Below are 13,125 nucleotides of genomic sequence, written 5' to 3'. Positions count from 1 at the left end.
CCCGAGCCATTATTATCTGAGCATCTCATCCTCTGAAATTTTCAGCTGCACATTTCTTTTTCATTCGGTTTCCACTACAAACCAGTACAAAGCCAGCCCAAACTCTCCAGGGAGCCAGAGTTTCCAGCAGACTTCCAGCTTTCAACTACTGCACTCAGATGCCTGAATGCAGACAGTGTCTTGCTGCATAATCCCACAACAGGCCCAAAATCCAGCCGAGAGCCAGAGCCAGGCAGGCACAGTTCTGACACAGCGCAAGAGAAAGGGGCTCAAGAGCTGAGCTTAAATGTAGCCCTGGGTTTTACCCAGAGAAATGATGGTTGTTAGTGCACCTGGGTGTGGACAGGCAGGTTGGGAGCAAAGTCGCTATTCCCAGCTCGCAGTGTTAAACAAAGCACAGAGATGCACATTTTCATAGTCACCCAGGAGCCAAGGTCTGAAACAAAAGTCACTGTTAGCCACCACCACTGCTGAAGTGGTGGATATTTTGACATTAGCCACAGCCTTGAAATCAACAGCAAGAGTTCTCATAAGCATTTTTATTTTTCTGAAAGTTCTATTTCACACTGGAAAAATCTCACTTGAATGAAGCATTTCTACCTGGCTCTTCTAAATACTTACCTGGAGCCTGATGCATCATTAAAAGAAATGCTGTGGGCTTCCTGAAGCCCCCTAAACATCAGCTTGGCCTTTCCAATTCGATTACCTGACCTCACCGCAAAAAACCCACATGTTTCTTCCTTCCGTGTGAGCTTAGAGAGAAGAAAACAAAATCCAGAAGCTGCCGGGGCCAGCTGCAGCAGGCCAGCCGGCATTGGATACAGGGCTGGCGGGGATCCAGCTCCGGAGCTATATAGGAACGAGGGAGGCAGCTGGGCTGCAGACGGAGCCTCTGCTGCCCGCTTTGGCCATCACTCACACTCTTCTCACGGCCAAGGAAACTACAGCCTGCCAAGATGTGCAAAGGATTAGCAGCGCTGCCCCACACTTGCCTGGAGAGGTGAGAGCGGCCGGGATGTGCAGGATGCCAGGGGCTGCCTCCTGGCAGGGCTCTGCTGGGGGTGGCTGGAGGCACAGGGGCTCTTCTTGTAGCACAGCCCCATGATGGGCATCTCCTATGGGTACTGGGATTATACAGCTCTGAACGGATAATAGGGGAAGGGAAGGTTGCTGGGGGTGTCTCAGTGGGTGCTGCGAGTGGCTGATACCCTTGGTGGGATGAGCGCTGATTCGGTCCCAAACTCCCCACTCTGCCCTGGGGGTCATTCTGCTGGGTGAGTTTGGGCTGCTCCAAACCCAGCCCTCCCCCACTCTGGGCAGGAGTGCTTTATCCTCAGATTTTAATTTCTGCAAAACACAGAGGAGGAGAAGAGGGAAAAAAATCAGGACAGAGGTTTTGCCTTTCTGAGGTAAAAACAGCCCTGTCTCCAAAGTGCCTCACCATCCTCTTTTAATTACCTTCGTGTCGCTCAAGCATGGAATAGCCAGGAGAATAGCCATGGAGAGCTGGCCCCTCTCATGAGGCTCAGCTCTGTACAGAGCACCAGCTCTGCTCCCCCTCTGGCACCCATCCTCATCTTCATCCCTACCCACCCTGGTGCTCACCCCAAAACCTGTACCTGATGGTGGCGGGGGCTCCTCTCAGCACCTTGGGAGCCCAGGCAGGCTCCAGCCCCTGGCCATTTCCATGCTGATTGGAACCTGTCTTCTCCTCTGCTCCCATGGGCTTTGGAGGGTGACCAGTGAGAAGCAGAGGTGCAAAGCAGCTGAAGTCTCACTGCAGCAGCAGGGCACTTAATGCTTCACCTTAGGAGAAAACTTAGGAGAAAGTCAAGTGAATCCCTCAGTGAGGATTCCCTAACACCTGCAAATGCCTTAACACTGGTTTTTGGATGAGAGTGATAGTGGGAATTTCACTACCCTGGGGGAGCTCCAGAGAAGTTGCAGCTGAAATCATGCCACTGGGGGCTGATGCTGCTTGCCCAAAAGGCAAATTCACATCACAGACACAAACAGGAGCCCAGGCCTGTGGTGGTTTCGTTGTTGGAATCTTGTGTTTCAGCCATCCTCATTAATCCATGCTGACCTTGCCCTCTCCCCTGCAGTCTCCTGTGCCATGGGCAGCCAAGAGCACTCTTCCAGTTGTGGGTGATCCACATGTTTCTGCTCTGCTATCGCCCTTGTTGTCACTCTTCTGACACTTTTTAACAGTAAATTTTCTTAATAAAGATTTTCTCCCACTGCTGCCACGCTGATGTTTTCATCTGCTATGCCCTCAAATCCTCAGTCTTGAAGGCTTCGCTCACACTTTGACATGCAGAGTCAGGACGGCATTTGTCCCCTGTGCATCACCTCATATTGCTCTACAAAGCTTTCCAACTGCTTCACTGCCAGTGTCATGAGACTCTCCTGCAGCTCCCCACAGCTTGCCCCAGGTGCCACATCCAGGTACTGCAGTATCTGCTGGTTGGCCATCTACCCCTTCTACCACTGCTTGTGAGGTTGAACAGCATGGTCCCAGCTGGCGTTCCCCCAGCATCATCCCCACAGTTGTGTGCCGCCTCTCCCACACTGTCATGCATGGACTGACCTTCCCCTGCAGCTGTCCGGGGTCTGCAGAGCCCATCAAGGTGCCCTGCCGGCCCAAGGGGCTGCTACCCCTGGCTCTCCCCACAGCACGTGTTTGCTGGCCTCTTCAGAGAGGGATGATAGGTTGAAAGGAATCTCTTCCTACGGCCAGAGGAGCCTTGACTCCTCTCCAATAGACCATATTTGTCCATGTGTCCAGCACGGGTCTGACACAGCTGCCACATACAGCATCAGTCTTGCAGCTTTATGGCTCCTCAAATCTCCTCTGGAGGCTTTTGCACGTGAAGGGGCATTTCCTCTGCCACCTCCCTGCCCTCAGGCACAGCATCACCTTTAGCTTTCGGCTTTCAGCTATGGCTTTAAACGCCTTTGAGCTTCTATTTTTGTTTTATTTTTAAGGCTGGAGTCTCTCCTGGCCCTCCTCAGCAGCCCTTCTTGCTCTTGATATGTTTGACAGAGCCCATATTTTCTATTAATGCTTCTTGGAAGCTATTTCTCAGACTTTTTCTTGGCTTGCTCCCATATGTTTTCACAGTTAACCTTCCACCATTTACAGTCCTCTTGCTTTTTCTTGCTTGGCCATAGCTGGTTGGTTTTTTTTTAAGATGCCTTTTTTGTTTATAGCTGCCTTTTTTTCCCCCTGCTGTTTAGCCTTCCCTGAAGCCTTGCTTGAAAGCTTGTAATCCATCTGCTGGAGGACGCTGGGATGGTGTCTTTAAATAGCCCTTCCCTCCCTCAGCCTGCAGGCTTTCAGCCCGCTCCTGTCCTTCCTCGCTTCCTTTTAACAACCCCCCTTATCTCTGCTGTCTCTACAGATGTCATGGAGGTCCCACTGCCAGAGAATTGCTCTGGTGCAGCGGGGAGGCTCTTGTTGCTGTCCCCACACGTACAGGGCTCCAGCAGGGTGGCCAGTCACTGGGGGTCCCTAGGCAACACTATGGGATGGAGCAGGATGGGACTGCTGAGGGCCCCAGTGCCTTTTGTGCCTGGCAGCTCTTGGCCAAAAGTCACTGTCAGAGGGTGGGAGTCAGAGAGCACTTGTGTGAAGCCACCATCGATTGCTTCCAGACCTTGTGTAAGTGTTGACCTCATCCACACCAGGGCAGGGGGTCCCCACGTGCTGCTCTGACAGCCGCCGAGTCCCAGTCCTTGTCTTCCCAGCTCCTTGGGTCATCCTGGGCTAAGTTTGGCTCTCAGTGCTCCTGCTCCCAGCACAGCTTGTGTTATTCCTCTGCCTGCTGAGGAGCTCCTTGCTTCCAAGGTGGGCAGCCCCCCTGCCCCTTGCTCGTCCCCCATGCTCCTGCCGGATGAACCCCCCATGATATGACGCATGGTCCAGTTCCTTGGAAGGGACTGTCGCTGCTGCACAGCACCTGGCACTGGCGAGGGCTTGACTGTGGCAACATCCCACTCCTCCCTCCCGAGTGTTGGAAGAGGGACAAGGTGGCACCCAGCATTTCTGCTCAGCCCCACCTGAGAGAAGCTCCCTGAGCCCATGTGTTCCTTTCCTGCAGGGACCTGTGGCCACAAGCACAGATGTTTGGAAGAGCAGAGCCAAGGGAGAGGCCAGCCTGTCCTCTCGGCTTTCCTGTGGCACCCTCTGCACCTACCCAGTGCTTTGGTGCTGAGGGGGCTGTCCACTTCCCGTGCCCTCTCCACCTGCTCCCCGTCCCTGCAGCTGTGCCATCCCCATGGGTCAGGGCCGTGCCAGGTGGTCCCAGTATGGCAGTGCTGGCCAGCGGGGTGCCAAGAGGCAGCTGAGGATCGCCGGAGAGCCAGGCCCAGGACATCAAGAGCCAGCTCTAGCTCAGAGCACTTGTCTGCATTTTACTTATTTACTTACAGCAGGATGAAGGGCAGCATCCCTGTCCCAGACACCTCAGTGTGGGAACATGGCGACCTTGTCACCCTTCTCCTGAGGTCCTGAGATTTGCAAGTTCAGGTTTTCTCAGAAGCACTAGCAATGGAAACTGTCTCTGTAGCTGCTGACGTTGTCCATGACAATGGCTGTGTTTCTGGGTGTGCAGTGCCCTGTGCCGTACACCCACTGCCAGTGGTCCCTGCAGCCCCAGGCTGGGCTGCTCTCTCTGCCTGGTCCTGCTGCCCACCTCCATGCAAGGGTGGTGGCTCAGAGGCAGGTTTCTGTAGCAGAAATGGGGGGCAGCTGGCAGGGAGTGGAGCAGAACAGACACCTCTGTGCTGGGTCTCCAAATGCCACCCATGGGGACTGGCAGGTGGAAACCAAAACACAGAGAGTTTTACAAGGAGGAAAAAAAAAATCAAAGGAATTGAAATGAAATAGCAGACATAGCACTGGAGCAATCATCCACAGAGGGCCTGTGAAAATAAACAGCAGAGAGGGAAAATTGCAGGGAGCCCTGAGGACAGGGAGCTGTAGTCCAGCTTTGCCAGCCATGCTGAAAGCTCAACCCAGTCAGCCTGTGAGGAGCAGTCTGTCCCCTCTCCTTCACCTCCTGTGCCAGCAAGAAGACCTGGAAGCCACCAAATGTCACTCTGCCGGGGAAAAGCCCTGCTCTGCAAAGATGGGGATGGGGACGGGGGGGCAGTCTATCTTCACCCCTTTGTTTCTTCAACCTCATGCAGCACACCTGAGTGCTCCTTGCAAAAGCTCAGCTTGCTCTTGCTACCACCCCTGAGCTGCAGTGGGGGTGGGGGGAGTCTTAGCAGTTTTAGATTCTCAGGACATAATTACTACTTGTACTGTGCAAAAGGGAACCTTTTGGGAGACAGCTGGGCCTGCTGCCAAGCCCCAGGACCCCTTGTTTTCTCTGCATCCTCCAAATGCAGGTCTGGAGCATGGCCTTGGTGGAGTGGGAAGTGGCAGTCACCCTTTGGCAGCCTTCAGCTCCTGTAACCTTTTTTCCCTTTCTGCCCAGAGAAGGCAGCACCCAGGAGGTGCCTGTTTACAGGACCCCTCCCACTGCAGATATAAGGCTTATATATTACTAAGAAACGTCCTGTATGTCTATTACAAGGGCTCTGAGTGCTGGCAGCAGTGTGGGGCTGGTGGCACAGCATGGGATGGCACCATGGGGCAGGTACACCCCAGCGCAGCATCCATCACACCTCTTCACCTTCACCACCTCACCAGCCTTTCTTCGAGCTTGTCTCTATAGAGACTGAGTGCTGGATACATGTTCCTAATTCAGCCCCAGAGCAGCCTGACAGCCCTGCTGATACAATTATCCCGGCCACAGATGGGGACAGAGCGAGGAGATCAAGATCAAGAGCTGCCACTAATGCGCAGTGCCTGTTTAGAAATGCCACAGACAGGCACAGCCTTTACAGGATTAGGGTCCATTTGTTCATCTGGAATTAATTACAGAGCGGGTGCAGGGCAGGGACTGCTGTGAGTGTCCCACTACCCTGTTCTTCTGCCTGACCTGTCTCTGCTCCTCCCCTGCTGCAGGGCCAAGGAGATCAAGACAAAGCTAGGCACACTGCTCCAGAAGCCTGATGCGACCATTGACTTCATCATCCCCTACCCCGAGAAGCCGGAGAAGCCACCCAAGGCCCAGAAGTGAGTACTAAACTGGGCTGGGCTGCAGCGGTACCTGTGCCCAGCCAGTGGGGTGGGTACAAGCCCTTTTGGGATGCAGAGGAGCTGAAGCCCTGATGTGGGCTGGCACTGCAGGCTCTAGGTGGCAGGCAGCTTGTGGCATGCTCCTTGTGACCTGCCTGCTAGGTGTAGGCTCAAGAAGTTATGTCAGGACAGCGTGAGATGTCTCAGGCAATACAGCTCTATGGAAACTAGATTTTCCATGGAAACTCAATTTACTTTTGATGAGATTTCATGTTATTCGATAAAGGTTTTCCCAGAGGCATATGGCACTTGGACTTCTCTGAGTCACCTGCCTCAGCCCAGAGGTACCAGCCTTTGCAACCATCTGGCTTTGGGGTGGCAGCATGTCCATGAGCTGGGTTCACAACTTCATGGCACAATGCCTGGCTTGAGGCAGCTTGGTGATGATGGGACCTCCTCACCTTATGGCGTTTGGCTTGACCACTGCTCTCCAGCACTGAGCTGATGTATAATACTGGCTTATCAACATTATTTAAAGCACATGAAACATTCATTATTTTGTCTGCCAATCCAGGGTGCAGGGGGTGATGTGCAGGGGGATGTTTGCCAGCACAGTGCCTGCCTGCCACATTGCTGCCCGGCAAGAGCTGCCCGTACCAGAGAGGGCTGGCAGAGCCCAGTGGATTGTGTGGTTCTCACTCCATCGCTGCCATGCTCCTGATGCCTCTGTGACAGAGACACATTTGTCTCCATTAGCCATCCCTGCAGAAAGCTGGAGAACATCTCCAGTCTGCCTGGAGAAGCTGTTTTCCCCTACACTGCATCACTGTGCAGCCCTGGCATCACTCACCTGTCAGCATCTCACTCACAGTTAATATCATCCCAGGGACATTCAGATAATGGGAAAGTGAATTTGGTGGTTTCCAGGAAATCTGGATTGTGTCAGTTTGCTGAAGTGATGCTCTTCCTCACTGGGGTGAGAAGTCACCTGACAGGGACATGGGGGCAGGGAGAGCTTTGATTCTTAATAGAAGTGCAAACACAATTCAAGGTCCAGAACATGAAGGGTAAGAACCCCCTGTCATGGTGTCTACTCCAGATGGTTAGGTGACAAGTGAGGGCTGGTACCCACCCTGAGCAAGCCTGGTGTTCCTGCCACTCTCCTTTCCTGGCTGCAGCCACTCGGGCAGCATGACATGGCCAGGCATCGGCACCTGTAGTCCCCCCAGATCCACCACTGAAGTTTCTGGGCCCCCAGGACCAGGACAGGCTGTCCGGCCCACTCTCCCTCTCTTCTCCCAGGGATGCTCTGCTCAGCCGGGGGGTTTCAGCTCCCATGTGTGGCCCCTGCAGCAGCAAAACGAGAGTTGCAGCAGGGAGTGGAGATGGTCTACAGCCAGCCCTGCACTCAGTGCTGAGCAGGGGGACTCCTTTGCCCTCCGGTCAATGCTGGCAGGGATGCAGAGAAGGAGCTGGGAGCCCAGGACATCTTGGTCAAACTCCTTGGAGCTAAAATTAAAAAAAAAAACAACCAGAAACCAAAAAAAGCCACAAACAAAAAATTCCACTAAACTCTTCAGTCTCATTGCAATCATCACGTTGAAAAATATATTGAAGGAAAAAAAAAGGAGGAAAAGCCGTGCAGATGGAAAACACTGGAGGTTTCCAGCGGGAAGGGCGCCGAGCCCAGTGACCCGGCCCGCCGCAGGGCGTGGGAACGGGGCGCTCGGGCTGTGGGAGTGGAGAACGCTGACCCCGGCCCCAGCAGCACGGGGCCTCAGTGACCAAGCCCCTGTGGCCAGCGGGGAGCATCTTTCCCCACCCCAGCAGGAAAACACAGAGATGCTTCCCAGCCGCCTGCAGAGCCCCTGCACTGCTGTCCCGTGTGTGGGCACTGGGGTGAGGAGGAGCCCTGTGGCTGCAGAAGGGACTCGCTTTGCAGCTCTGCTAAAGCATGGGGGAATTCGCCCTTCCCACCCCATCCTCACCCTCCCTGCACTCGGCTCTCCCCTGGAGAAGGACACCTGTGCTGTGAGGCAGCAGCAGCATCCCCAGACCACTGCCTCTGCTCTGAAAGTCTCTGCCACTTGTTACTCCATTCCTCCCCATTTTTAAAGGAATTATTTAAAAACCTGGAGCCCAGATGGAGGCTGTGGGGTAACCATGGACCACCTGGGCTTTCTTTACTCTCCTCAGGCCATCTCCAGAGGAGGCTCTGCAGTGGCGTGATTCCTTGGAGAAGCTCCTGCAAAACCCCTGTAAGTTCACATCCCCTGCTGGTTGGTCACCTCCCCTCTTTCCATGTCCCCTCGGCTGCTCAGTGAGGGTTTGCCCCCCCTTGCACTGCCAGTGCTCAGCGAGGCCTCACCTCCCCTTTGCCACCTAGATGGGCTCGCCAGCTTCCGCAGCTTCCTGCGCTCTGAGTTCAGCGAGGAGAACGCTGAGTTCTGGGTGGCCTGCGAGGACTACAAGAAAACCAAGTCCCCTGTGAAGTTGGCAGAGAAGGCCAAAAAGATCTACGAGGAATTCATCCAGACTGAGGCACCCAAAGAGGTCAGTGGCCGTAGGGCATGAGATGGTACTGGGAGGAATGAGGCTGCTGCCCTGTCAGCCTCCCTCCCAAAGGAGAGCGATGGCTGCAGGGCGCCTTGTGCCGTGGCTGAGGGGCTCAGAGGGCTGTATCCTTGTCAAGGGGCAGCCCCATCCCCACGTGCTGCACTCCCATCCTTCACAAACCTGGAGCCCCTGTTGGCAGCCTCTGCTGGGCTGTCTCCAGGCATGGGCAACCCCAACACATGCCTGTCCCCCTCTTCCCCACAGAGGTGTGACACCAATCATAAGGGTTGACAACGTACAGTAATCTTCCTCCCCAAGATAGCTTTGCAGCAGGACAGAGCTCATCCTGACAGCTTTGCCACCAATAATTCTTCCAGAGAAATGAACCTGCTTCAGTGCTTCCCCTTGCCATTTGCATGATTGCTCTTGGGACAGAGCAGGCAAGGGGAGACCATCACTCAGCCCTCCAAAGGCAGGCTCCCATCCCTCTTACACTCTCATGACAGGTGAACATCGACCACTTCACCAAGGCTGTGACCATGAAGAACCTGGTGGAGCCATCACCAACAAGCTTTGACATGGCCCAGAAGAGGATCTTTGCCCTGATGGAAAAAGACTCCCTGCCCAGATTTGTGCGGTCGGAGTTTTATCATGAGTTAATCAAGTAGCAATGCGGCAGGGCTGCGCGAGGCATCCCCACTGCTTCTGTCTAAACACCTGCCCCTTCTCCTGCCGCTTTGCTTTCTTGATACCACCCTAGAAGAGCACCCAGAGGTGTTGCTAAACACCTCCCCCCATGCTTTGGACTTTCAGATGTCCTGGTGTTTCCTCTCTTACCATCTCTTTCCTCTCCCACAAAAGAACAATTGGTAGAAACTCCCTGGAGTTGGGACCCAGAAGGGTGAGGGAGCAGCCCCAGCTCTGCAGTGACCAAGAGCCACACGGCCAGCTGACATGTCTCTGGTGCTGTGGAGCTTGGCATTAGCTGGAGGCCATGAGGTACTGACTTTGCCTTCTTAGGACTCCTTAGAACTTGATAATTTTTCTCCCAGTGTTGCCCATATTGCTGGTTTGGCCTAGGCTTGCTCCCTCCTCCCAACTTCCCAGGGTGCTGCTGAGACTGCACGGGTACCCTGCAGATGCTCCCCTCCCTGGCCAAGGTAGGGTGAGACACATCCATTGCCTGATTGGCATCACCTTCCTTCAGAGTCAGCAGGCACCCTGGGACAGCCGTCCAGGACCGGGGGCATGGCAGGGACAGCAGTGACACGTACAGCAAGGATGGCACTGTGACAAGGATGGCAGGGACTGCTGTATGGCAGAACCAAGTGCCGCAGGGTGTGCCTGGCTGGCGCCGGGGAGAGCAGAAGGAGCCTGTGGCACCACCACCCCAGCAGCTCCACTCAGAGTCAGCCTGTTTGCTTCACTCTAAACACAAAAACAAGGGGGTAAAATGAGACCTGTTTGTCCAAAACGCCGGGACTGTTTAGCAACCCAGAGCTGCTCGCTCCAGCCTTTGCACGATGCCCTGAGCTCCCAGGGCACAGCCCTCGTGGTATGCTGGGATGGCAGCTCCAGGGGCTGCTGCAGGGCTCTCTCGTTTCAGTCGCTTCTCTCTGCAGTAGGCATGCCAAAGCAATACTTCTTCACAAACCCAGCACAGGGGCATCGAGGAGGGAGGGAAGCTCTCCTGGGGGGAAAGCAAGCTGAAAATCCAGCTGTTCAGATCCAATTTGAAAAATCCAAACCAAACCCAAAAAACCAAATGGAAACTCAAACCCATCATTGGGAACATGAAAAATGACCCCCTGGCTTCTAGAAGAGAGTTCAGACCCTGCTGAGTTTGTGTAGCCTGCATCACTCTCTCCTGTCTCCCCTTATCTGCCCAGGCCATGTGTTTCCATAGGCTGTCTCTAAAAAGGACCAGCTGCTTTCTGATGGTTCGAAGCCAGCCCTCTGCTAACAGAATAAATCACACCTGATGATGGGGCAAGGACACATGAAAAGCAGCCCCCAAGGTCTCATTTCAGCCTTGAGGGAAATGCTATAAACCCCTGCTCCATGGGGCCTGGATGGTGCATCCCTGTGTTGGTTTGCTGGTGCATCATCCACAGGGTCATAGCTTGCAAAGAGCTGCTTCAGCCAGCAACCTGACAGGTGCCAGCAAAACATCCGTGGCCCTGCTGCCTACTGGCATCCCAGACCAGTCCCCTTCCCCAGACTCAGCCTCACTGGAAGTCATGGGGCTCCATGCAAAATGCAATAACATAAACAACGGATTTTCCAGCCTCTTCAAGACTTGCAAAATCTGATCAAAACCCCACCAGCCCCAAATATTTACACGTTGTCACTATGGCAATGAAGAAAAATACATCCCGAGCTGCAGGAAATGGGCTGTGTTTTCCAGGCAGGAGTGGGGAGGCAGGGGAGGGATGGAGGCAGTCACAAACGTGACTCTTTTTTTGAGTTCTGGAGCAAAAAGGCCTGGGAAAGTCGGTGCTGGAGCAGCAGGGGTGATGATCACAGGCATTCCCCTGGGGTGAATGCAGAGGGTGGCTTGGGTGATGTTAAAGAGCCCAAGGGAGCCCATGAGCAGCAGGAGGGTCCCATCGAAAGGGCACAGGACCCCCCGGCAGTGTCCACCAGTCAGGTGGGCAACAAGGGGAAGGCAGAAGCAGAGCTGGGCGTGGGATGGGGGCTTGGCCAGCCCCTCTGCTGCAGGGTGCTCCCCCCACCTCTGCCTGCACATGCTCCCTGCACTCTCCCAACGTCTCCATGAACTGGTGTCAATACAAGTGGGTTCAGCATGTTCAAGCTCCTCATTTACAGCGTGACTCAGAAATGCCAAACCAAACAGGCTTCCCTGCAGAAAGACCTGGATTTTTTCATTTCTACTTAATCTTTTGGCAGCTATTTCCAGACACCCTCACATGTTTCGCAGTAAAATGCCGCCACTACCAATGCCATAATGTTGGCATGCTGCCGGAGGCTCTTGCTATGTGCCATCAAACCCTGGGACATCACTGCTGCAGCAGCAACATATGGGGCAGGGAGAAGGTGTCTAGGTATGTGTGTGCTGAAAAGAAAGGTGCAGGCTGGATTCAGGAGAGATGAAACAGCTCTGTTGGCAATCCCTCCCTGTCTCAATTTCTGCTAAAATGCTGGAGATCTACTTTGGGGGCTGCCAGTCATCTACTGGGTGGCCACAAAATGTGGCCACAGAAGTGTTTTGGAGCTCTAGGGAAGTTGTGTTTGTGTAGAAGGGTCATTTCGCTAATTACTTGAGCAGGCTTGCCCAGAAAGGTGCCAACACCTGTAACCACCCCATGGCCCAGCTCTTCATAGGCCCAGAAGTATTTACTATTGGGCTAATGCCAACCATCATATTTCTGGTAGGAGATACTTCATGTATTTTATCACTCTAGCTCTCGTGAAATCTGGCATATATAGCAGTATATAAACACAACATGTACATCTGTATCCCTGTATCCATATATACATGTACACACACACATATATTCTTGTAACATGGGCATCTCAACCTCCTGAGAGTCGGAGCCAAAAAGCAGAGTTTCTGGATGTGGTGCTTGGGGTCCATCACAGAGAGGAGTGTGAGTGGGTTTTGCGTGGTCCCAGACCCTCTTGAGGGAAACCTTGGCTTTCCAGCTAAGCGAACATAAAGGTCCTCCAGGACCACCCTGTGCCCGTGGCCTCTGTGTGCCATGCTGGTACCTGGGCTGGTGCAGGAGGCAGGTCTCATGCTCCCCAAGGGAGCCCCACCTCTGCCGTGGGGCAAGGCAACCCCACGCTGCAGCCAGGGGCATGGAGCACCAGGCACTGCTTCCACGCCACCCTGGCACCCACTCCCTGCCACGGGCACACGTGGAAAAGGGCTCCCTGCAGCTGCATCCCTCAGAGGAACACCAGGAGATGGTTTCATGCATGTTTTGTGGTGACTTCAGCAACCTGGAGCCTCACGTGTCATCAATCACAGGGTGAACCACCCAGCTCTTGCCCTGTGTGCTGAGGCTGGGCTCTGCCAGGGCTGCCCACTCCCAGACTTGGGCACTGCCAAAGCCCAGTGGCTGAGGATGTCCCAGAGCTCATCCAGGCTCCCCTCAGGCCTTGGTCACTCCCAGGAGGATGCTGCACGCTGTGGCCAAGGGCTGGAGCAAAGGCAGGAGGGCACATCAGCTCCTCACACCTGGGAGCTGCAGGTTTTCAGTCTGGAGCTCTCCATGGGATTTCCACTGAAGGTATTCATGTGGGGAAGATGTGAGGTGCTGGTGTGCAGTAAGGAGTTGTGTTAACCCATAATCATGTACCACTCAGTAATCCACACATAAACATGTATTTCTGCTACTGTCTCAACGGAGTGTTCATTTTGTCTCTTTGTACTGAAGGTGCAGCATTTTCTTAACCCCTACAGAGCACTC

At 54.1% G+C, this 13,125-nt stretch overlaps 1 protein-coding gene across 1 annotated transcript; it reads left to right on the top strand.

The window, feature by feature from the left end:
* Window positions 1–664: 664 nt before the first annotated feature.
* On the top strand, window positions 665–13,060 carry RGS5 (regulator of G protein signaling 5). The gene is made up of 5 exons (XM_066191980.1): window positions 665–1,000; window positions 6,020–6,130; window positions 8,330–8,391; window positions 8,520–8,686; window positions 9,196–13,060. Exons 1-5 carry the CDS (start codon window positions 957–959, stop codon window positions 9,355–9,357), a joined length of 546 nt encoding a protein of 181 aa, XP_066048077.1. The 5' UTR covers window positions 665–956; the 3' UTR covers window positions 9,358–13,060.
* Window positions 13,061–13,125: the final 65 nt, after the last annotated feature.

The sequence above is a fragment of the Chamaea fasciata genome, unplaced genomic scaffold, assembly GCF_029207755.1.
Source record: "Chamaea fasciata isolate MVZ Bird 193981 ecotype frontalis unplaced genomic scaffold, bChaFas1.0.hap1 SCAF_10, whole genome shotgun sequence".
NCBI classification, from domain to species: domain Eukaryota; kingdom Metazoa; phylum Chordata; class Aves; order Passeriformes; family Sylviidae; genus Chamaea; species Chamaea fasciata.
Note: the sequence above shows the minus strand (reverse complement) of the source record. Positions and strands in the feature narration are given on the sequence as shown.